This window comes from Colias croceus, chromosome 23 (genome assembly GCF_905220415.1).
Source record: "Colias croceus chromosome 23, ilColCroc2.1".
NCBI classification, from domain to species: domain Eukaryota; kingdom Metazoa; phylum Arthropoda; class Insecta; order Lepidoptera; family Pieridae; genus Colias; species Colias croceus.
Window position 1 is genome coordinate 3,267,695 of NC_059559.1, and position 26,064 is coordinate 3,293,758.

At 35.3% G+C, this 26,064-nt stretch overlaps 2 protein-coding genes across 2 annotated transcripts; one reads left to right on the plus strand and one right to left on the minus strand.

The window, feature by feature from the left end:
- Nucleotides 1-134: 134 nt before the first annotated feature.
- On the plus strand, nt 135-16,886 carry LOC123702211 (conserved oligomeric Golgi complex subunit 7). The gene is made up of 17 exons (XM_045649896.1): nt 135-258; nt 336-422; nt 629-709; nt 1,821-1,994; nt 2,892-3,038; nt 4,064-4,181; nt 5,927-6,096; nt 6,811-6,912; nt 7,065-7,194; nt 8,086-8,219; nt 8,506-8,640; nt 9,434-9,623; nt 10,769-10,930; nt 11,683-11,777; nt 12,186-12,269; nt 15,578-15,671; nt 16,744-16,886. Exons 1-17 carry the CDS (start codon nt 256-258, stop codon nt 16,842-16,844), a joined length of 2,007 nt encoding a protein of 668 aa, XP_045505852.1. The 5' UTR covers nt 135-255; the 3' UTR covers nt 16,845-16,886.
- Nucleotides 16,887-18,896: 2,010 nt separating this feature from the next.
- Nucleotides 18,897-19,202, minus strand: LOC123702559 (gametocyte-specific factor 1-like). The gene has a single exon (XM_045650335.1). The coding sequence runs from the start codon at nt 19,200-19,202 to the stop codon at nt 18,897-18,899; it is 306 nt and encodes a 101-aa protein (XP_045506291.1).
- Between the last annotated feature and the right edge of the window lie 6,862 nt (nt 19,203-26,064).

The following is a 26,064-nucleotide window of genomic DNA, read 5'->3' on the forward strand; positions in this document are numbered from 1 at the left end:
GAACACTGTGTCGGAACCAAATGTCAATAATTGTCAATGAATCCTTAGTCATTGATAATTGTCAATCTTTGTTTACGTTGAATGAACCGCAGCAAGTATTAAAAAAGTGAAGCCATTATTTATGAGAAGAAGAAGTATTAAAAAATAAAAATATTTCCTAATTCCATAATAATTTAGTTGGACACCTTTAAATTATAATTACATATTTATAGAAAAGTATTAATAGATATCTCCGAGAGTTATAAGTTGTCAAAAATGGTACTTAAAATACTACTCATGATATTTTTCCTGATCACTGAATGTTTTTAACTTTTTAAAACTCAAATTATTTCTAGGATTTAAGAACATTCGCCGAAAATGACTTCAATCCCAAGGATTGGATTAACAGAGCATGGAATATCAGTGAAAATCAAGAGAAAGAGGTAAGAGTACATAAAATAAAATTTTCGATTACTTGGCACTGCTTTAAATTTTAACTGTTTTAATGTTTAAATCTATAAGTTACTAGAACATGCAATAAAATAATTAATATAAAACACAATTATTAAAACATGATATAAGCAAACAACAAAAAAAAATAAGTTCAACAGAATATAAAATCTAAACTAAAAAATCATTATTATTTCAGATATTTGTTGCAAACACAGTCACAAGGCTACAACTGTATATGAAGCAGCTCAGCAACTCTTTGGATGAAACAACTACACAGGTATAGTTATTAAACAAAATATCAGTTGATTATTTGGAACTAGCTTTCTGTCCGTGGCTTCGGCGGCATTGTCTAAAACTGAATAAATTATATACCTTCCGCTTTAAAAACGTATAAACGTCTAAAAAAAAACGCACCAAAATCTGTTGTTTCGTTTTAAAGATTTAAGCATTTATAGGGACAAAGAAAGCGACTTTGTTTTACATAGGCGTAGCCACGGTGGGCAGGGTGGAGCGCTTGCCCCACAGTGTCTAATCTCCATTCTGTCTAATTTTTTTTGAAACTTTCAAGGTAAAGAAGATGCGATATTTTACTTTCTAAAAAAATCGGTAACTTTTGCGATAGTTTCCGAAATATAGGCGAAAGACTTTTATACGCCTAATGCCATACAAATGCCTTCGCAAATGCTATCGCAAATGCCATCGCCAATGCCATCGCAAATGCCTTCACAAATGCCTTCGCAAATGCCTTCGCAAATGCCTTCGCAAATACCTTCGCAAATGCCTTCGCAAATGCCCTCGAAAATGCCTTCGCAAATACCCTCGCAAATGCCATCGCAAATGCCATCGCAAATGCCTTCGCAAATGCCTTCGCAAATGCCATCGCAAATGCCGGCATTTTCTTATTATTTTGTTCAGGTAAATCTCTAATACTATTTTACTGCATATTATAAAACAAAGTCGCCTCCCGTAGACCTATGACTATTCATTAAAAACACACAACGGTCTGATTTGTAATTTTTAATAATGTGTATCTCGAATCTCGATGAACGCTTTAGTATAGAGGTATAATTTGTTAATTTTTAGACAAAGCAGGTGAAATCTTCTATCTATACTAATATTATAAAGTTTGTTTGAACGCGCTAATCTCAGGAACTAGATTTGAAAAAAAATTTGGTGTTATCGTTTATCGAGGAAGGCCATATATCATTACGCTAAGACCAACAGGAGCGGAGCCATGCGGGTGAAACCGCGGAGCGCAGCTAGTTTTTAATAGTGTGCATCTCGATGAACGAATTAGTATATAATTTATAAAAAATACAAAGTAGGTGAAGCCGCAGACAATAAGCAACTTAATAAAATAATCTTTAAACTAAAATATTGAATTGTAGATCCTCACATCCATCCCTCGAGTGCTGCAAGACGTCCAGGGCTTACAGCTCGAAGGTGCGCTACTACAACGCAAGCTGGTGACCCTGGAACAGCAGGTGGAAAGCGTGGAGGAGGAAACGGGGCAGTCCATCGAGAGCTTGCAGAGGATTGATCAGTTGAAGAGTCGGTTGGAGGTTGGTGTTCATTTATTTGGCTTGAATTATAGCGTGGTATTAAATGCAATTTATAGATATTTGAAGGTATTAAGAATTGATAAAGGTGATCATGCGAGATAAATAAAGGCTTTTTAATGGATTTTAAAGATAAATTCATTTCATCCCAGATTAAATCTCATTTCTCATTATATTTAATAACCAATTGTGGGTGCAATTTTGTGCTTTATCCATACTTAATATTATAAATGCGAAAGTAACTCTGTCTGTCTGTCTGTTACTCAATCACGCCTTAAATACTGAATCAATTTGCATGAAATTTGGTATAGAGATATTTTGATACCAGAGAAAGGACATAGGATAGGTTTTATCCCGGAAATCCCACGGGAACGGGAACTAGGGTTTTTCTTTGACTGCGCGGGCAATACCGCGGATGGAAAGCTAGTATTACATGTTTCTCTAAGTTAACGATTGTTTATCGAATTTATTAATTTAACACTCACATCATATGTTATCACTCTCAGTTAACGATTGTTTGTTGAATTAATTTCTCTTAGCTATGCACATCACCATGGTAAGATGCAGGATGAGGCCTTCGAATACCGCATATATTATATCAATTGAATAGAATGATCAAGTTGTGTTTTTTTGCTTTAAATTCTTCCTACTAATATTATAAATGCGAAAGTTTGTGAGGATGGATGTGTATGTGCATGTTTGTTACTGTTTCACGCAAATACTACTGAAACGATTACAATGAAATTTAGCACACGTATAGAAGGTAACTTGAATTAACATCTAGGATAGGTTTTATCCCGGAAATCCGACGGGAACAGGAATTATGCGGGTTTTTCTTTAAACGCGGGCGAAGTCGTGGGCGGAAAGCTAGTATATTTATTAGTTAATGTTTTCTCTCAGAATGCAGCGTCCGCATTACGCGAAGCGGATAAATGGGCAGCATTAGCTACATCATTGGAAGACATCTTGGAAGCGGGAATACCTTCACAGCTGGATAAATTGAACGAACTAGCCGATTTGGTTGTGGGCATGACGGAGAGTCTTGAGGTTAGTTTCTATTTATTCTAAAGTTTGAGGGATAGAAACTAAAACAAAATTATAGGTATGTATGTTGTAGTCAATTGGTAAAATCAGCTACTTCATTAATAGCTTAAGTTCTTCATTAAAAAGTGTCATTAAATTAACCTATTGAATGATATCCAACTTTAATATCACAACAGCCTTGTTTATAGTAATTATAATTAAACTGGCCCTTTACTAAAGAACCTAGGCTGTTAATGGAAGAGTTTACCAGTTGCCTGTGACATATAATTTTTTTCTATTGAGAAAAAAATTTTAAGGTGCGTACAGATTACATAACATTGTGTTAAAACACGCCAAAATGTACTGAAAAATGTTATAAAACAACTAGCTTACCGCCCGCGGCTTCGCCCGCTTTCTCTAAAACGATTTGAGATTGAAACTATTCTATCTCTCAAGTTGGATCGCACTGCACATGGTGTGCAAATTTTATTATAATCGGTTAAGTGGTTTAGGAGTCCATTGAGGACAAACATTGTGATACGAGATTTATATATATTAATAAGAAAGATAAGATGTAACATTATTATACTTAACAATTTTTCAGTACATTTTGTCGTGTTAGGTATATATAACACAATGTTACGCACCTTTAGAGATTTTTTATAATTTGATATTTTTTTATCTTGATGTATTGCAAGTAACATACTGAAGGTATTATGAAATAACTTGCGTTCTCATGTGATTTTGTTGGTAAATACATCCATACTAATATTATAAATGCGAAAGTAACTCTGTCTGTCTGTCTGTTACTCAATCACGCCTTAACTACTGAACCAATTTGCATGAAATTTGGTATATAGATATTTTGATACCCGAGAAAGGACATAGGCTACTTTTTACCCCGGGAAATAGGACAGGTTTTATCCCTGAAATCCTACGGGAACGGGAATTATGTGGGTTTTTCTTTGACTGCGCGGGCGAAGCTGCGGGTGGAAAGCTAGTATTTTCATATATTATATTTGTTTTTAATGACTTGCCTTTTTTAACAGGTACTCAGCGATGCGCCAGATTACGAGAAAAAATGTACACAATTGGAATTATTATACAATAGATTGGAGGCGGCCATCAGTCCGCCATTTATAGAAGCGCTGACACAAATGGATGCGGGTAGGTGGAAAATTAAAAAAAATAGGCGGGTACTTTAAATTTTTTGTGAAAAATGTTAATGATTGAGTTTTAATTTATTTTCAACATCTGCATAGTGCATAATTATACTGTGTAAAAAATATATGTTCAATTTTTTTGTTGTTTTCAATAAATTTTAAATTACTGTCTCCGTTTCATAATAAAATACCATCTCATCAGTTTAAATATCTCTTTTCTCTTACTTAAGATCACACTAAACTACTATTTATATTGTCATTTAAGCAATCCTGCTCCTTTTCATTTCAATCCCTCATTACATAATGTTAATACTATATATCTTCAATACATTATCTTTTAACTAGCTTTCCGCCCGCAGCTTCGCCCGCGTTTTCAAAGAAAAACCCGTTCCCGTAGGATTTCCGGGATAAAACCTATCCTATGTCCTTTCTCAGGTATCAAAATATCTCTATACCAAATTTCAAGCAAATTGGTTCAGTAGTTAAGGCGTGATTGAGTAACAGACATACAGACAGAGTTACTTTCGCATTTATAATATTAGTATGGATAAGAAACGCTTAAAACGCTAATTAATTATCTATTCCCGCGAAAAGACACGACCACTTGCCACTATCTATTTAATACCCTTGCCTATTTCCTGCATTATTCCTAGTAGAACAGTATTTTATCCCACTTCTCATATCATCCCAATAATGCAATGGAGTATTATTGGCTTATTTCTTCTCTCTTTCTCTACCCAAAGAGCGCACAACCCCCTACGTGTGTGTATACCGCGGCATGTCCCGGTCGCTATCCGACCACTTACGACTATTCTGTCCTAATCCACACTAACCAGCTCGTTTTCCATTTAATACCTACTCATTTCGTACTCCATTTCCTATAATAAGGAGCTTTTTTAAGACGTTTTTTCTTAATTATCTTTCTGATATTTTCCCAAAGAGCGCACAACCCCCTACGTGTGTGTATACCGCGGCATGTCCCGGTCGCTATCCGACCACTTACGACTATTCTGTCCTAATCCACACTAACCAGCTCGTTTTCCATTTAATACCTACTCATTTCGTACTCCATTTCCTATAAAAAGGAGGTTTTTTAAGACGTTTTTTCTCAATTATCTTTCTGATATTTTCCCAAAGAGCGTACAACCCCCTACGTGTGTATATACCGCGGTATGTCCCTATCGCTGTCCGCATAGCGCTGCGGGCGACGCGCGGCGGCCACTTACCACATTATTCCTAGAAGAACAGTATTTTATCCCAATTCTGATATCGTTCCAATAATGAATGGAGTATTATTGGCTTATTTCTTGTCTCTTTCTCTACCCAAAGAGCGCACAACCCCCTACGTGTGTATATACCGCGGTATGTCCCGGTCGCTATCCGACCATTTACCACTATTCTGTCCTAACCCACACTAACCAGCTCGTTTTTCATTTAATACCTACTCATTTCGTACTCCATTTCCTATAATAAGGAGCTTTTTTAAGACGTTTTTTCTTAATTATCTTTCTGATATTTTCCCAAAGAGCGTACAACCCCCTACGTGTGTATATACCGCGGCATGTCCCTGTCGCTGTCCGCACAGCGGTGCGGGCGACGCGCGGCGGCCACTTACCACTATTTATTGAATACCCTTGCCTATTTCCTACATTATTCCTAGAAGAACAGTATTTTATCCCAATTCTGATATCGTCCCAATAATGAATGGAGTATTATTGGCTTATTTCTTGTCTCTTTCTCTACCCAAAGAGCGCACAACTCCCTACGTGTGTATATACCGCGGTATGTCCCGGTCTCTCTCCGCGCAGCGCTGTTGGCGACGCGCGGCTGCAGCAAGACACGTGGCCGCTTGGAGACGGTTGGATAGTCACTCGTTGAGTGGGCTCACGAGAATGTTGGTTGGCGATGTTGGGAGACAGGTTAGTATGTGGGATGGGGAACTTTTTCTAGAATTAAGACAGATTGACGACTTCCCAAGTGGCAAAGTAGGTTTAAAATTTTCAGACCAGTACGTAGGTAAGATCGCCTTCGAGTGGTCAGACCAGACGTGGCTGCTTGGAGACGGTTGGTTCATTGAGTAGGTTGACCAGGATGTTGGGAGACAGGTTAGTATGGAAAAATTGGATTGGGAGGTGGTCAAAACATCTGATTCGTGACTTTTTTGAGCAATTTGACAGAAAGGTAGAAAGTCGCAGTAAATGTGGGGATGTGGGCAAAATTCTGAAATTGGGAACTTTTCCAGCGATTTGAAAGACTGACTTCTATCAGAGTGGAAATGGTAGATAGAAAAATATTACCGCGTTTCGGGTAGCACCGTTTTCAAGGCCATACCTGGCAGACTTTTTACCAACATCTTGAAAAACTGACCTACTCAAGTAGAAAAAGTATTTAGAAAAATGTCTGAGCTGCTGAGATCTGAATAGATCTGACCTGCAATTAAAATTATTTGATTTGCCTGGTCGCTTGGAGGCTGCTTTTTTTGGCGGAAGACGCGGGTTCGAATCCCGCCTCGTGATCAATTTCTTTTCTATTCTTTAAAAATTTATATTTATAAGATAATGTAATAGTGGGCAGATAATTAAAACAATTCATGACTTATTTTTATTAACATTGTTAACAAAATACTGTTTCAGGTGGAATGGTTAACAACTGTCTTGAAGTCGGAAACGCCTGTATCGGAATTGATAAAACTCTATACAGATTTGCTGCTATCGCTGGATCCATCACCTACTAAGGTATAGTAGTAAAACGTTATAGATTCAAATCATTTCCCTAGCCGTTTGATTGAATGCTTTAATATAATTGAAATCGTGTAATAAATAGCCTAGGCATTTAATTAAAGAGCTAATTGAATTAATTATAATGTTAAAAAATATTTACATTTCAGATAGTAACAGCGAATTTTAAGTTATGTCAAAATACTGAAGAAGGTATAACAATGTTGATTGATTTGAAGTCTGATATCGACGAATTTATAGACTGCATCATGAGGATTATTGACGGGTCTGCTGGGAAAGGTACCTAAATAATAAATATTTTTATTTTCACATACTTAGTTACATATAACATTTATAATATTAAAAAAATATAATATACTAGCGGTCCGCCCCGGTACGCCCGTGGTAGATATTTCGCAATAGAAAGTAGCCTATGTCTCAGGGTCTAAAGATTGTCTGTGCCAAATTTAATCAAAATCGGTCCAGTAGATTATGAGCCTATTCATTACAATCAAACAAACAAACAAACAAAGTTTTCCTCTTTATAATACAGTGTAGATGTAGACTAACAAAATCGTGAAAGATTGAAGTCTTTTGCTTATTTTTATTTTTTCAAATTTTTTTAATAATAACCATAACCAGTATGAGGCGTAACTTTTTAACCAACTTCAAAAAAAGGAGGAGGTTCTCAATTCTGCCGGTATCTATACTACTTATACTAATATTATAAAGGGGATAGGTTTGTAATTATGTATGTATTTATGTTATGTAAAAGGAAAATGGACTACGGAAGTATTATAATAATTAATAAACGAGCTATTTTGAAGTGAAACTTCTTTGGCGCGTTGAGAGTAAAATTTTATGCCGCGTCATGGCAATACCGTCACGTCATGGGCTCGTCACGTCGCTATCTCCAATTTTCACTTCAAAAATGTACAGATGCAGACCAAAGTGCAGTAAAAAACTTTATATTATCTTATATATAAAATTCCCCTGTCAGAATGTTAGTTACCGCACTCCTCCAAAACGGCTGGACCGATTCTCATGAAATTTTGTGTGCATATCGGCTAGGTCTGAGAATCGGCTAACATCTATTTTTCATACACCTAAATGATGAACAGTAAGGCAGAACAACGTTTGCCGGGACAGCTAGTAATACTAAAAATTAAAATATATGTATGTATGTTTCAGAAAAAATCTCGAACGCAACGTTAAAAGAACTGGGCAAAGTTACGTACGCGCCGCTACGTGAATTGATGCCGAACTACACGGAACTGCAAACGCAATTGTTTTTGGCATATTTGAATGATCCGCAGTTAAAACAGGTATGTACTAGTCTACATACTTTTATTATAAATGGAAAAAAGAGTGTTTTGTATGTTTGTTAGAGATAAACTCAAAAATAATTTAACTGACTTTAATTAATCAGTAATTCCTCAGTAGATCATATTTTTCTTTTATCTTCGTATATAATATTATGATACAGTGTCAAATGCTTACTTATAGCATACTATCTTTCCGCCCGCGGCTTCGCCCGCGTTTTAAAGAAAAACCCGCATAGTTCATGCATTTTTTTTAGTTTTTTTAACTAATTTTTTTTTTACTTTCCAGGAGAATCTTCTAGATTATTCTAGAGCGATACAGTTCATAGCCGAAAGAAGTGAAGCGTGGTTGAATTCGGCTTATTTGAGAGGCAAAAAAATTGCTGGAGACGCCATACAAGCATATTATACGCCTGCTATGGAGGTTAGTAGCGAATAGCAAATATATATTTTTGAAGTGAAACTTCTTTATCGGAGTTGGAAAAAAATTTAGTGTAACATTTTTTCGTTACGCTTGACATTTTTCCGTTACGCGCCATCTTTTTCTTATGATGATTTCCACGCGTGATTCGACGTATTTCTGTAAAGTTGCATATTATAGTAATTTTTTTTTTAAATATAAGGTCATAAAGAAGTTTCACTTCTTACGTGTGTACACTAGTACACGCACACATTTTTTTGATAAAGATTCGATCACTTGAAAAAAAAAAAGAAAAGGCTATTTTCCCGAAAAAAATAATGAAAATTTTGTAGTTACTTATAGTATTTTATATGCAAAAAATTAATCATTAGAAAAATATAATTGTTTAAAATTGTTATCGATACTGACGGCTGTTTCACTGAAAGATTGGTGATCTACTATATAAAAATAAGTCGGGTTTTCCTTCCTGACGCTATAACTCCAGAATGCACGAACCGATTTCCACGGTTTTGCATTCGTTGGAAAGGTCTCGGGCTCCGTGAGGCTTATAGCAAAGAAAAGGTGTCTCTGGTGGCGAAACGGAGTTCGCCCGGTTTGCTAGTCATTTATAAATTAGACTTTCTTTATATAATCAAAACTAATCAATCAATAATTATGAATTTCATTTTGAGTACGTATTTTACGGAATAGATCGACTTTTAAATCTGACGAAAGTTTGTTTTGCAAATTTAAATCCTTTGAATTCTTAATATAGTTTCTTCAATTTGTAAATAATAAAAAATTTAAATCTTTTCAGACGTACATAACAGCCATTTTAAACTTAATAACAACACACACACGGCACATAGAAGCGACATTTCTCAGTTTATCAGCGCGTGGTCAGCATGAGGGAGTTCTCAGCGAGGGTTTCTCAGCGTCACTGATACTGGAGACAGCCACTGGGATATTAGTTGATTTGCTGGTGGAAAGGACAGCGGGTGGGATCGGTATGGGATTGTGTTATCAGCATTAGAAGTTTTCAGCGACGGTTTCTCAGCGTCACTCGATTATCTAAAACTCGTGGATACTCGGCCTGATTTTCGTGAAAAAATACACAAAATCACATAATTGAATTTTTGAAAAATTGTTCTGGTTAGGAATCGAACTGTTGGGGTTGACAAAATATTAATATAATATCCGAGAAGTATAAATATGGCTAAATATAACATCCAACATCCAACTATTACACACATACATATTCCAATATGTATTTTTATTTGTTGAATTTTCTTTAATAATCTTCGCAAATCATTTTTAACCGACTTCAAAAAAAAGGAGGAGGTTATCAATTCGGCCGGTATATTTTTTTTTTTTTTTTATGTATGTACACCGATTACTCCGAGGTTTCTGAACCGATTTACGTGATTCTTTTTTTGTTCGATGCGGGATGGTGTCGAATTGGTCCCATAAAAATTTTATTCGGATAGGCCCAGTAGTTTTTATTTTATGAGCATTTTTGTCTGTAGGTATTTGTAAATTTTGCAAGTGCAAGTTTGAAGTCGGTTGTTTTTAACGCAGTTATCACTTGTAATATATTTTTTACTAGGTTTCCGCCCGCGGCTTCGCCCGCGCAGTCAAAGAAAAACCCGCATAATTCCCGTTCCCGTGGGATTTCCGAAATTGCGTTATTTTCCCGGGATAAAAAGTAGCCTGTCTGTCCTTTCTCGAGTATCAAAATATCTCCATACCAAATTTCATGAAAATTGCTTCAGTAGTTTAGGCGTGATTGAGTAACAGACAGACAGACAGACAGAGTTACTTTCGCATTTATAATATTAGTATGGATTATTCCTTAACGCATTTACATTCATTATTTCTTTATTACACACTATCTTAATTCTTACCGCCCGCGGCTTCGCCCGCTTTGTCTAAAACCTAATAAATTATATACTAAAACCTTCCTCTTGAATCACTCTATCTATTAAAAAAAACCGCATCAAAATCCGTTGCGTAGTTTGAAAGATTTAAGCATACAAAGGGACAGAGAAAGCGACTTTGTTTTATACTATGAAGTGATATCAAATTATTGTATTCTAATAATATTTTTTTTTTGTTGAGGCTGATTTTTTCTTCCACTATTTCTTAATTTCAGAGAAAAAAGACGCCCACCCGCTCTACGATCTATTCTCTATACTGGACCAAGACCCCCGTGACACTAGCGCTTCGCCCTCACTCGCAGGGCTCCGCAGGGCACGGGACACTTTGAAAGCCCTAGCTAGGACTATTTTGAGACACCCTGTAGATGTGCAATTAGGTGAGTGTGTTATAGTAGTGAGTTTGTCGTAAAGGTATAAATGAGTGTGTTCTAAAGTAGTGAGGTAGTTTTATCCTACTAATATTATAAATGCGAAAGTTTGTGAGGATGTGTGTGTGTGTTTGTTACTCTTTCACGCAAATTCTACTGAACCGATTACAATGAAATTTAGCACGTATATAGAGGGTAACTTGGATTAACACACAGGATAGTTTTTATCCCGGACATCCCACGGGAACGGGAACTATGCGGGCTTTCATTTGAAAACGCGGGGGAAGCCGCGGGCGGAAATCTAGTAGTTTGATAATTTTAACACTCTGTGAGATGGTCTTATAGATAGAGTAATAATTAGTCTTTTTTTACAGCCTCTAAGATCATAGATATTGCTTAATTTTAACATCCTGTACATGTGTGTGTTCAATAAATAAGTATTTTTAACATTCTATAGTTTATTAAATACGCGCGGTTTCACCCCCGTGGCTCCTCTCCTGTTGGTCGTAGCGTGATGATATATAGCCTTCCTCGATAAATGGGCTATCTAACACCGAAAGAATTTTTCAAATCGGACCAGTAGTTCCCGAGATTATCGCGTTCAAACAAACAAACTCTTCAGCTTTATAATATTAGTATAGATATAACTTTTTTAAACACTGAGTTGATTAGATGAGTATGCCTTAAACCCTTGTATACTGGAGTAGTTTAAAAATTAAAATATAAACATCGTTTTAAAATTATTTGTTTTATATTCACAGATAAAATACCACAATTAACAGTGTGGTATAACAACGACGCTCTATCTACTGATCTGCCAGATTTCGCGTTGTCACCACAAGAATATATTACTGAGGTAAATTTAAATACAGATTTATTATAGAATAATCTTAAATATAATTTAAAAAAATCACACAACAACTCCATACCAAATTTCATGAAAATTGGTTCAGTAGTTTAGGCGTGATTGAGTAACAGACAGACAGACAGAGTTACTTTCGTTTATAATATTAGTATAGATATTTATTAGAAAACGATATTTTTATATTGACTGTTTTTATATCGACTTTTTCTTAGTGAAACATCTAGGCGCGTTGAGAATAAAATTTCAAGGTCATGGCAATACCGTCACGTCATGGAGTAAAGCGACGGTTTTGGTACCTTTGAATCTTGCAAAAGAAGTTTCACTTCTGACACGTTCTTTTTTTAATCTATGAATTTGAAAAATTAAGCATCATGATAAGGTAATGTCCTTTATTTTTAGATTGGCCAATATTTGATGACTCTACCTCAACATTTGGAATTACATTTGTCGGAGAAGCAAGCACCATGGCAGTTCTTATCTGAGGTTTGTATTTTGTTAATAATATTTTATACTAGCGGACTGCCCCGGCTTCGCCCGTGGTAATATTTCGCAATAAAAGCTAGCCTGTTTCTCAGGCTCTAAAGATTGTCTGTGCCAAATTTCATCAAAATCGGTTGAGAGGTTTAAGCGGGAAAGTGAACAGACAGACAGACAGTCAGAGTTACTTTCGCATTTATAATATTAACATGGACGAATATAATCTAGTGGACTGGTAATGGTCATACTAGAGATCGTACCCCGTAATTTCAGACTATTACTAGATGGCGCTCTGATTTGAGCTTATTATTTAATTTGCAGCTTTAAAAGCACCACTAGTGACCAATTTTAGAACTATGGAAACAGCAAACTATCGATTTTCAATTATTACATCTAGAGGGCGTTGTTTTAAAAACTCCGGTGTTTTTGAATTATTTTAGTTTTTAGTTTAGAGCGTTCATGCTCCTCACAGGGCTTAGTGCAGAATTACGAATTAGAATTATTATTAATTTTTTCAAGCGTTGAAATAGTTTTGCTGAAATCATCATATCTGCTGTTTATAAATGTGATACTGTCTTTTAAACTAATAATTTCTTGCTTTATACAATTTAAATCTGACGAAATCCTATTCATAATTGATGATTCCAGTGAGCGCCGCAGCTTTTCCATCTCTTCGGATATAATCTCTCGAATAGAGTCTTCGTTGTAAAAATTGAGCGCATGAGCGTACTGGGGTATTTTCAGTATTCAGAGATATTGACTGATGAGTGGAACATTCGGGGCAAAACCATTTTTTTTTAAATTCGCTTGTCAATTGTTTCTTTTTGTCAGTTGGGAACAAACATGCAATATGATAATTTCGTTTACAATGAGGGCAAGATAAAATCCCAGCGCTGCCTTCTGTTGTAGCTTTGCAACAGGCAAACTTCATAATGATTGGAAAATTTAAGTAATTAAGAAAAAAAAAATATAGTAATAAATTTCTGATAATATGACCCCTGTCAGGATCGATCTTCCTACTAACTGTTTTAAGTCCAGTTCACTTTGTACAGAGCTACGAGTGTCTTGTAACTTTCAACGAAATTATGTTTCTTATTGTATCTGGTAAATCGTCACGATAGATGACAATGTTAATTTGTAACTTTTGTTTTTAATATACCGTCAACCACTTTTATCACTTTTACGCAAAAAGTTTCCAATGTTAATTTTAATAATAAATCATGATGTATAACGCGTATTCGTCCACAAATCAGATTGTTTTTGATAACTTAAGCACCACTAATAAAAACTTCCAACAAGATATACTATTTCAATTAGATATTTTGAATTTAATTTGTAACCCGCTTGATCAAACACGTACGCTTCACACTGACGTAAGCGACTGACTGTGTTGGTGTTATCAAGTTTGGGTCGCTGGCTAAGACATGCTGGACATTTCCAAGAAGACTTCTTTTCAGGTAACATGGCATAAAATCTCTTATCGTTGGTTCCAGCCCACTGCAAGTCATACGCTAAAGAACATAGGGAGCATCTAAGGAAGTGAGTACCTTTAATAAGGTTTCGACACCCACTACAAACATTCGACATAGTGATCAGAGTAGTGTATATATATTCTTTATTTACTGTTAAAAAAAATGTCTATATCTTTTTTCTTCTTAATTATTCCCTTGTAAACAGTATTACATATTTATATGAGCAAAAAATACGGGAAAAGAAAAAAAATCTAGATGTACGGCGATGATTTGAACCAGCGTCCATCAGGTTATAAGTACGAGACTGAGTCAATACAGCTACAGACACTTATACGTCTTACGTTGAAATTTATGCTCTAATTGTTCGAGTAATTCTTAGATAAAAACAGTTCATAGCAGCGTGGTCCATGATGGTGGTCACGAAGTCACTCTCGAACAGCGATGATCGAAGTGAAAAAATAGGCGGTTCATCCTAAGGAGCGCTGGGGCAGTGAACTCTCATCAATAATTCATCATCTCATAAATAATTATTATAATAAAGTTGTGCTCATTCATTTAACAATTAATATATCTTTAATTTAAAATTAAATTTATCGTATACCTAAACTCCAATACGAATATCAAATGCCTAAATACGGAATCCAATAAGAGTGAAAGAGAAATTTTGCGACAGTCCTGCGGAGGTCCTGCGCGAAACCGCGATGTTGCCGCATCGCATGACAGCAGCAATTGCGCGCGACAAGCGCGCGACGTTGCCAGTTGCCACTCCTATATTATAAACAAACAATAAAAATACGCTCGCGAAAGCAAATTCAGGGATTTTCTAATTATTAATTGATAATCATTGAATTCGTTTTGAAATGGCCTGTACTTTATAATTTTTAGTGTTTAAATAGACATTTATAATGTGGTGCTCATTTTTTTTTGTTATGAATTTACTACGCTACTGTATTTTCTTTGTTTTAGTTCAATAATTGAACACCCGTACAATTTTGTCACGAGCCGCCTCTTGCCTTTATAATATTTTACGTTTTATATTTTACGTTATAGTTTACGTTTTTTGCGTATTATATTTTACGTCAAGATACTATTTGGCACATTGTTTTTTTTTAGAAGCGACATCTAGTTGAGACAAGAACCATTCAATTATAAAAAAATGCCAAATGATACTGCGAGTGACATCTATCGACTAAATTGGGAACTGAGAAACGAATTACGCTGTTTACTATGGCTATGATAAGTCCTTTATATATTTATTGGGTCCATGATATTAATAATATAGTTGGGATTAATAAATAAATAAAAATGTTCTTTTTAATAAGGTTTTACTAGCTTACAGGTGTTTTTTTTAACATATATTATAGTTACTTAGTTACTGAATAACAAAATTATAATAATCTCTAATATATATAAATCTCGTGTCACAATGTTTGTCCTCAATGGACTCCTAAACCACTTAACCGATTATAATAAAATTCGCACACCATGTGCAGTTCGATCCAACTTGAGAGATAGGATAGTTTAAATCTCAAATCGTTTTAGAGAAAGCGGGCGAAGCCGCGGGTGGTAAGCTAGTATTTCTATAAATAGTTTTTATTAAATTTAATATTTAAAGTTTATGAAAACATAAAGTTGCCTGGAAGAGATCGCTGTTTAGCGATAAGGCCGCCTTTTTGTACGTGTTTTTTCGTATTGTTTCCTTATTTTTGTGCAAATAAAGTATTTTCATTTAATCATAAATGTTCATAAATGTTTTTATAATTTTACCAACTACCTTCAATTTATTTAATAAATAAATATTGTATGTAATAATATTTATTTATTGTCATTAATTAATTTTAGGTATGCACGTACACGTGTGAAATGTACGCTGAGAAAATAATCAACATTCGCAACATGGACGCTCTTGGTACCAAACGGTGTTTAACAGATATTGGTATGTATTTTTGTTTGTATGTTTGTATAACAGCTAAACTAATGTGTTACTAGATTTCCGCGTTTTCGAAGAAAATCCCGTATAGTTCCCGTTCCCGTGGGATTTCCGGGATAAAAAGGAACCTATATCCTTATTGTGGGTCTTCAGTTACCTACATACCAAATTTCATTGTAATCGGTTCAGTAGTATTTGCGTGAAAGAGTAACATACATCCATCCTCACAAACTTTCGCATTTATAATATTAGTAGGACAAAATAAAAACTAGCTGTCCCGGCAAACCTTGTCCTGCCTTACTCTTATTACTTAGGGGTATAAAAAATAGATGTAAGCCGATTCTCAGATCTACCCAATAGGCACACAACATGAAAATCGGTCCGGCCGTTTAGGAGGAATATATTGTTACTGTTTTACTAGCTGTCCGCATAGTCAAAGGAAAACCAGAATAGTTCCCTTTCTCTTAAGATTACCGGAATTACCCATCCTGCGACAATTCAGGTCTCAAATTATCTGTTTACCAAAATTCATTTAAATCGGTTCTGTGGTTTATGAGTTAAGATGGAGGATTGTCGCGTAAAAACCACAGGACAGTTCTTTGGCATATTATAATATATTATGTATAAATTAGATATAAGTTACATATTATGTAATATTGACATGATTTTAAAAGAGCAACTATGGAGTTTCTTGCCGATTCTTCTCCATAGATACTGCTTTCCGAATCGGTGGTAAATGTTAAAAATACTTATGTAATGACGATTCGAAAGTGCTACTAAATAGTAGTCTAATTGAATAAATAAATGTTTGAGTTTGTTTGAGTTTGAAAAAGAAAAGACAGACAGGAACAACTGCTCCGGTTTGAAAACATTGTTAGATTGACCATTTATCGAGAAAGGCATTAGGAAAGGCAACAGGGCATAGGCTATATATCATCACAATAAGACCTACAGGAGCGGAGCACAGCTAGTTTATTATATTAAGTAGGGATTACGAACACAAAAACATCAACCAATTTAAAAAAAGTCGTTAGAAATGATAATTTTCTAAATATGTTTTAATTTATTTTAATTCCAGTCTACTTATCAAGTGTAGTAGAAGATTTGGGTACAAATGTGACGCCGGCTTTGAAAAATTTGGAGAAATCCTTGCGAGCAGCTACTAGCAGTCAACATTAATATACAAAACTGCTGTGGCGATTTTGATGGAACTTTTTGGACTGATAGCTGGTTTAAAATAATGTGACTCGAATGTGTTCTAAGAGAAGCATTCAAACGTTATTGTTATTAAGGAGTTATTGTATTAATTTAATTGTATAATAGTTTTATTTACTTGTTAAAATAAGTAATAAATAATTCATATATTTTATTGTTTTTTTTTTTTAATTGATCCTATTTTTTCCTTCTAGATTACTAGCAGTTTAAGACAATTTCATCTATTTTCCTGGCAGGAACCAATAAAAACCAATAGATTTTTTTTCTCTTCTATTTTTGAAGTGAAACTTCTTTAAGCATAATATTGAGAGTAAAATTTCGAGATCGCGTCATGGAAATGCCGTCAAGTCATGGAGTAAGGGTCAACTCACACCAAAAGAGCGGCGAAGCGCAGCGCAGCGCGGCGAAGCGCGGAGTAGCGGAGACCCGCGACTTCTCGAGCATTCCAGCGACTTCTCGAGCAGTCGCGGGAATCCGCGCGCCTTCCCGCGATGAATTCACGGGCCGCTCTTTGCGCAGTTCGAATGCTCGCGCGCACAGACGCGTGCGGGGAGCGGGCGCGAGGGGCGGGATATTGCCAGCGGCCGCTCGCGAATGCTCGAGCATTCTCGGGAATTCCCGCGACTTCTCGCGCAGTCGCACGGCTCCGTTTATGGAATTCCACGGAATTCCAGCGGCGCCGCGGGCATCCGCGCGACTCGTTCGAGCTTGTCATGCGATAATAAGTATTATAGTAATGAAGATAAAGTTAAAATTCATATGACACGGAAACTGCGCTCCGCTTCGCCGCGCTTCGACGCTCTTTTGGTGTGAGTTGACCCTAAGGCGACGATTTTGTTATCTTTGAATCTTGCCAAAGCAGTTTCACTTCTGACACGTGTGCTCGGTACACACGCTAATTTTTTGGGCATATGACTTATGTTATGACTCAGGTTTAAATAAAAAAAGTGGTTTGGTTAAAAAATTTAATATCACAATGATAATTAAATTTATTTCCTTATATCTTATAACTAAATCACATATAATTGGTCAAATCACAATGTTACATATTGAATTTTAAAACTCACTTATACATTTTGAGAGAAATACCATATGCCCCCCACTATGTCAAATTATTTTAGTGTAAACAGGCGTAGAGCATTCTTTCGTTGTTCTTAGCATTCCAAAACATTCTATACAATGTTCTAATACTTATAAACAACAATGAATATGAGTTTTCGTTGGCTGAGACCAACAGGATTGGAGCACTGTGGGTAAAACCGCAGGGTAAAGCTGTTGGTGTACACCAGTGTACACCAATACTTGTAAAAGTTTACATGGATAAATTTTGATTTTAAGTTCCAAGTACATAATAAAATGCAGCTTAATATCTATTAAATCTTTACCTTATTATAATAAAAGTAACAATTATCTGTATGTCATACTACAGAACCGTGTAAAAGTTATGTTCATACGAAACTTAATTTAGGAACTATAGCTTGACCTAAGTGGCTGTACCACGCCATATGTATGTGCGCAGCGAGGCGAGAGAGAAAGAAATAAAATACCTACATACAATACCAATGCACATTAATACATCTATACTAATATTATAAAGCCGAGTTGTTTGTTTGAACGCGCGCTAATTTCAAGAACTACTGGTCCAATTTTATAAATTCTTTCGGTGTTGGATAGCCCATTTATCGAGGAAGGCTATAGGCTATATATCATCACGTTAAGACCAACAGAAGCAGAGCGGGTGAAACCAAATAACTTATAACTAGTTACACGGTACAAAATGAATTATATTCACTCAGCGGTTTGAGAATCTAAGGACATATAACTCTTACACTGAGATTCTCCACTGATTTTCGGTGGACACCACACTGACACCCTAGAGAGTACAGACAGTTCCGTTTCTTTCTAACTTCTAACTCGTGCTCTTTCTTACCCTGCCGCTCCGCTCATACCTACAGCGCGCACAGCCACTGCGGTCAAGCTTTAACTTACTAAGCTTTAAGCTAGAGAATACTTATATTAATCATCCCAAATCTCATGATTAGGATCTGTCTCCGGCAAGTATTCTCTTTGTAATATTGGTTTAGGAGCCACTATAGTTGAATTTACAACCGGAGGCTTATTTTCAGGATATATAAGGAATTTTGAAGGGCAGTCATCAGTGTGTTTGAGTATATCTTTCGTGGGCATGATGTGAGTAGCATCATAGGGGCAAAAGCCAAAATCTGGACGTTTATCTGGACATTTTACTATGTGCCGCTGTATCCGAGATCTCGGGATTCTATGCATCTTGTTATATGGACAGGCGACGAACGGATCCTCCATGATTCTGTAATGTATGCATAATTTTAACACAAACATATTATGAACAAGTTGATTAATATAATAGTGCTTGGATTTTTGTTAAAACAGTATTAGTGAGGTTAAAGTATGTAATTTTTTGATGACTCTAAGAGCAATGATGTAAAAACAGCACTAGCAAGTTTGTTAAATGATATTTATAATTTTTAATAGGGTTTTAGGATAAGGTATTTTCAACTTAAATCAATTTATTCAAAAAATGATAATTTTATTTCAACGTAATGGACCTACCTAAGTTTGTTAGTAATAATAAATGTGATTTGTAATTGTTATTTTGTAACCTATTTCTTCTTCTTCTCTTTGTTAATGGCTCCAATCAGCAGGACATCACCAGAAGGACTCCGCCAATGTCTAGTGATAAAACTCTTCACAGAGACACAGAAGTACGGAACCTCTTTCAAAGTTTCAATTTTGTTTACAAAAATTAATTATCCCCTCAGATTAACCCATTAATAACCGGTGTTCCTACTGTCACAACTCACAACTCACAACTCCCGTCATATTTTGCTTTGCTGTCAAACAGTTAAAACCTCTCATACTCAGATAAAATAATAATTAATTATCTGTAGTTTGTGGATATCTATATAAAATGGGGTATCATTTAAGCTATCACCAATTTAATTAGTTTTGTGTTTCTTAAATAATAGGGTTTGTCCTCAAAATAGTAGATCTGTCACCAAAATGTAGTCACCAAACAATGCAAAATCAGTTCCACATTAAATCACCTAAAATCCTGAGATATAAGGTCTAGTACCAAATAAATGTTTTTGTATGTATTATAATAGGTGTGTTCTAATAAGTATTTAAGCAAACTAATTTAAAGAGATCACCAATAAATCATATTATGTTACTAAAAGTTAAAATAATCAATATTTATTCTTAAAAATAATAACCACTGAATAATCAGCTCTGGTTTAATAGCTGGCTAATGGTTAGCATAATTGTATATAAAACACTTAATTAAAGTTAAAATAATCAATATTTATTGTTAAAAAACAATAATCACTGAACAATCAGCGCTGGTTTGGATTTCGAAGGGCGCCCCCTTTTTCTTTTCTGGCCGATAAGCACATTTTTTGCTTCTGGTGGGGGGTTGGTCAGCTTTAAGCTGTATGGCTAATCCGATAATATGTTTGCACATGTCAATTTTTAAAGAGCGCCAATTTGTCTCCGCCCCTTTGATCATTTTTTCATTTAAATTATAAATTGATGTATTAAATTGGTAACGAATACTATTAATTTAATATCTGAACGAAATAAAATGTTACTACTGTATTGGTGACAAAATATCAAATAAAAAGGAGTCGCAGTCAGGGATCGTTAATCGATTTATTTGGTGACAGATCTACCATTCTGAGCACAGAGCTATTATTTAAGTAATAAAACTGTTATTATAAGAACGAGGTTTATATTCATGTAATGCAATATTATTTAATTGGTTATCGATCTCTTATTTTACACACATATTAACATTAATTTGATAATTCACACCTGGGAACAATTTTTGTTTATCTGAGAACGGAAATATTTCGTGGTGATAGATCTATTTATTAGGTGATACAACTTGATGACAAATATAAATTTTGGTGATAGAAAATATAATTCCCTATAAAATGCTTAGATAAAATGATATAAAATGCAATTATTGTTTTAAAAAAAAATTTCCTCTTAATAAAATCAAATATTATTTATTTAATTATTTATTGCACACACAAAAGAAATAGAGACACATAAAGTACAGATAAGAGGAAAATAATGTGTACAAACGGTGGCCTTATCGCTAGATAGCGATCTCTTCCAGGCCACCGTAAGTAATAATATGTAAGGAGAGACATTAAAAGGAGGTGGGTGAGCAAAAAATAAGGCGTTAGGGAAAAAGAAAGAATAATTATAAATATTCAATGTATATAATATATATCACATACAACAAATATATAGTAGAAGTATATAACCAGAGAAAATATAATTATAAATATTTAATAAATATAACATATAGAACAAATACATATTATATAGTAGTAGGTATATAACAAAAAAGAAAATAAGATAACAGTAAGGAAATAGAGGAAGAAGCTAAGCAAGAGAAAGATAGTGTGACTTAAGAAGGTGTTTAAAACTCCTTAAGGATTGCGCTTAACGTACTTCTAGTGGAAGTTCATTCCAGAGTTTGGCAGCACGAACAGCAAAGGAATGACCATAAAATTTGGTGTTCGTGACAGGGACACGCAAAAGTAAAGTTTTGGAAGGACGAGGGAAAGGAGAGGTTAAGAAATCAAATTTATCTTTGAGATAGTGAGGAGCTTTAGGATCAAACAGGACGGAGAAAAGAAGATGAAGGATGTGGGAGTTACGTCGGAAGCGGATGGGAAGCCAGTTGAGTTTTTTGCGATAGTCTGACACGTGGTCAAACTTACGCAAGCCAAAGATAAAGCGAATGCAAAAATTCTGAAGGCGTTCAAGTCGACTCAACTGGACTTCGGAAAGATCAAGGTCAGAAGGAATCAGCATAATCAAGGTGGGAAAGGAGAAGGGAATGAGCTAGCATTATTTTTGTTGGGATAGGCGTTGGGATAGGTTGGGATAGTTGCGCAGGCGCCGAAGTGAGCCAGCGGAAGCAAACATCTTCCTACTAACCTCCTTCAGATGAACATCCCACGACAGTCAAGTCTGATCCATTAAAATACCCAAGTTTTTAACGTGGGTACTGTTACCGATCTGTATGCCGACCAACAAAACACAACAAATATTAGATTTTTTTGCCTAATAAGATTTACTTAACTCAAAATATCTTAGGTAACTCGGGGCCTACTAGAATTACACAACATCTATTATAAACTTACATTAACATTATAAACTTAGATAAAGCCAAATGTATGTAAAACGTGCAACATAAATACAATTGTACCTAACTGTGTAAAACATATTATGGTTTTTAAATAAATATATTTTTCATTTTTTTTTTTTTTTTTTTTTTTCATCTTCAGATAAACTAGCTCCATCGACAACACATGACTAGCCCGCACCTGAAACCATTAATAAAGAGAAGTTACGAAATCTGGTTTTATAAATTATTATAAAATGTTATGCCTCCTCTAAACACTACTCGCGAAGTTCCTCGGCGAAGTAGGTACACGGCCGAAGTCCGCGGCAAAGACTACTATGTATTGGTCCGCGGTGCTACACTACACACTCGTTCAACTTCGCGAGGAGCGCATACATTCTTAATCAGAACGCACTTAGAAAGAAAGAAAGACTTCAAATAACCGATCCGAATGATTAGAATGTAGATAAACAACAAACAAACAATATATAGGATAGTTTATAAATCTATCATCTATATGTACTAATATTATAAAGCTGAAGTTTGTTTGTTTGTTTGAACGCGCTAATCTCAGGAACTACTGGTCCGATTTGAAAAATTCTTTCAGTGTTAGATAGCCCATTTATCGAGGAAGGCTATATATTATTACGCTAAGACCAACAGAAGCAGAGCCACGCGGGTGAAACCGCGAAGCGCAGCTAGCTTACCTATAAGTTTTTACAAACATCATTAAAAACTCCAACGGAAACGGGGTTCGCGGCTCCGCGGGTAAAATCACATCTCGGATAAAACAAAGTCGACGACTTACATTACATTATAACGGAATACTTATAAGATTTAAATTTATTGATTACTAGCTGCTCCAGCAGACGATGTCTTTGCTGCTAATAATATAAATGCGAAAGTTTGTGAGGATGGATGTGCGCGTGTATGTTTGTTACTCTTTCACGTAATATTGAACCGATATTATTAAAATTACCACACATATCGAGGGTAACTTGTATTAGCACATAGGATAGGTTTTATCCCGGAAATCCCACGGGAACGGGAACTGCGGGTTTTCCTTCTATGTTTATTTTATAAACCTATCCTATGTGTTAATCCAAGTTACCCTCTATATGTGTGCTAAATTTCATTATAATCGGTTCAGTTAGTTTATGCGTTAAATCCATACATACAAACCTTTCCTTTTTATAATATTAGTATAGATAGAAGAATTATTTTAGTGCTAAATATCTCTTAAATAAGTATGAATAAAATCAAACAAAATCAATAAGTTGTGTGCATTTGAAAAGAACTGATAAATCACAATCACTACATAGTACAAAACAAAGTCGCTTTCTATCCCTATAATAATTTATATCCCTACGAGCCTGTGCGTATTGGTATTTGTGATTGTTTAAAACTACGCAACGGATTTTGATGAGTTTTTTATCGTATAGGAGGTATCAACGTTGACAAGTGAGAATTTTAGTATAGTTGGTTCTTTGATAATTGATATGCTGTTCCTCTTGCTATTTCGGTTATAGTCCGGGCTGTCTGGCTGGCCGCAGTGGTTGCGTTTATTAGTGCGCATCTTATCTGCACAAGAAAATATCCTTAATTTAAAGTCATTTTTTAACGCGTAATTTTTAATCTTTTGATTAATAGATAGAGTGACTCAAGAGGAAGGTTTTAATATAATATAATTTATTAGGTTTTAGATAAAGCGGGCGGAAAGCTAGTAGTAGTAGTAGTAGTTTGTTATTGTTTGTATGAGTAATCCTGGAACTACTGTATAGCGCCCGGCAATTCCGGCAAACTACTTGGCCAAAAAGCAGCGTGGTGGGGACTGGGGGAAGCTTGCGCATATAAAAATGTACTAAAACTTGATGCGCAAACTTCCCCCACCATGCTAATTTTTGGCCAAGAAGTTTGCCGGGCGCTATATCCCGTGCTTTAGCATATAAAATTATAAATGCTACATAGTAAGTATATTGTATAATATGGGGAGAAAAGGCGCGGGCCGGGAAATTTAAATGAATGTTAAATATTTATTATTTTATATATTCGCCGCAGAGTGGCCAGCTTATCGGTCTTCTATCGGATACACTTTGGAGAGTGCGCTGCGGAACTGCACGATCTTGTTCCGCCATCCCCGTTCTTCCATCGATCGTCGAGGCGCACAGATTCTAGGCATCGCCATATGGAGGACGTTCCATGTACCCGGACTAAGCGGTTCGGTTCCACATTCTTTATCCAAACCGCGAGGGACTGGAGCATGCTTCCTGAGTCTGTGTTCCCCGACGAGTACAATATGGGGGTCTTCAAGCGTAGAGTGAACAGGTACCTTCTAGGGAAGTGCGCTCCATCTTAGACCACATCTCAGCTTAACATCAGGCGAGATTGTGGTCAAGCGCTTCCCTATTAACAATAAAAAAAAAATTATGATAATCTATACTCATATTATAAAGCTGAATTGTTTGTTTGTTTGAACGCGCTAATCTCAGGAACTACTGGTCCGATTTGTAAAAATAATTCGCTATTTAAGTAGCTCTTATTATATCGAGGAAGGCTATAATATTATATCATCACGCTTAGACCAATAGGAGCGGAGCACTGCTGGTAAAACCGGCGGGGCACAGCTAGTATCTCATAATATTACCTACGTTTTGTGAGTATCCACGTGCGAGTGAATCCACGGACAAAATCTAGTTTTCTTCTGAATACCTCTACTAGATAATCTATACATATAATAAATCTGTAGAAGGGTCAATTCTGTACATTGAAAATATTGAAAAAATAAATAGCAGGGGGTGTTACTGGATCGATACCAAACCCAAATATGTGATTAAAAAAATTTTTGTCTGTCTGTCTGTCTGTCTGTCTGTCTGTCTGTATGTGAAGGCATCACGTGAAAACTAGCGGTTCGATTTCGATGAAACTTGGTATAATTATACCTTATTATCCTGGGCGTAAAATAGGATACTTTTTATCCTGGAAAAATACGTAGAAAAAAATTAATCTTAATTTTTCAGTTTTATCCATAGACGTTGTTCCGTAGAACCGCGAACACACGTTGCGTATTATTAAAGGCCTAGCCGTATTTGGGAATTGGGTCCAATAGATATTTATAAGATTTTATTGTCAGAGGTACCTACTCAAAATGGAACTATATACATAAATGGAAATAAACCATCCACGCGAAGACCGACATCCGCGCGGACGGAGTCGCGGGCGGAAGCTAGTACTTAATATAACAATAATATAAAAATACTTCATTTTTGAACTTTAATTCAAAGTAACACAAACAAAAACTCATAATAATGTCTGTGATAATTTAATAGTCATTATTTTAACATTAATAAACCAATAAGTTTTAATGTTTTAATAAAATCATTAGATGATGTCACATCTAGCACCATCTAGTTTGATTATGATTATTGTTTATTCTAATAAGAATGGGTTGCCACACGTTTGACATGTGCACAGAAGTAGGGACTTTATAATTATTCACATACCTAACTACATTTGGGAAACTGAGGTCACTATACATATAGTAAATAGTTCTTATTCAGTAACCATAAGCTGTGCACGTGTATTCCAGAATGAATGGGAATTAAATTTTTTTAGCGCCATTTAGATACGCTTGGTTTCTATATATGTAATATATTATTAACTCATGCATTGTATTCTCCATAATTAGTTGGTTACTGTAGGTATGCGATATAGTTGTCATACAGGAATGACTTTTACTAATAATTATTTCGTTACAACGTGTTTAATGTGACGATTCTACGATTTATTAAGATTTATTTATCATAATTATATTGATAATCTCGACTTTCTCTAAGACAACGATTATAGTCCAGTAGAAGTTGATCAAAATTATATTTTCCCCGAAATTCGTACATATTCCATTCATAAAACGAAACGAAATATTTGTAAATAGCAAAAAAAAGTAATTAAGGACCTAAGGGAATTTGATTCTGACACTGGCAACATTCACAAACAAGTTGAACCATT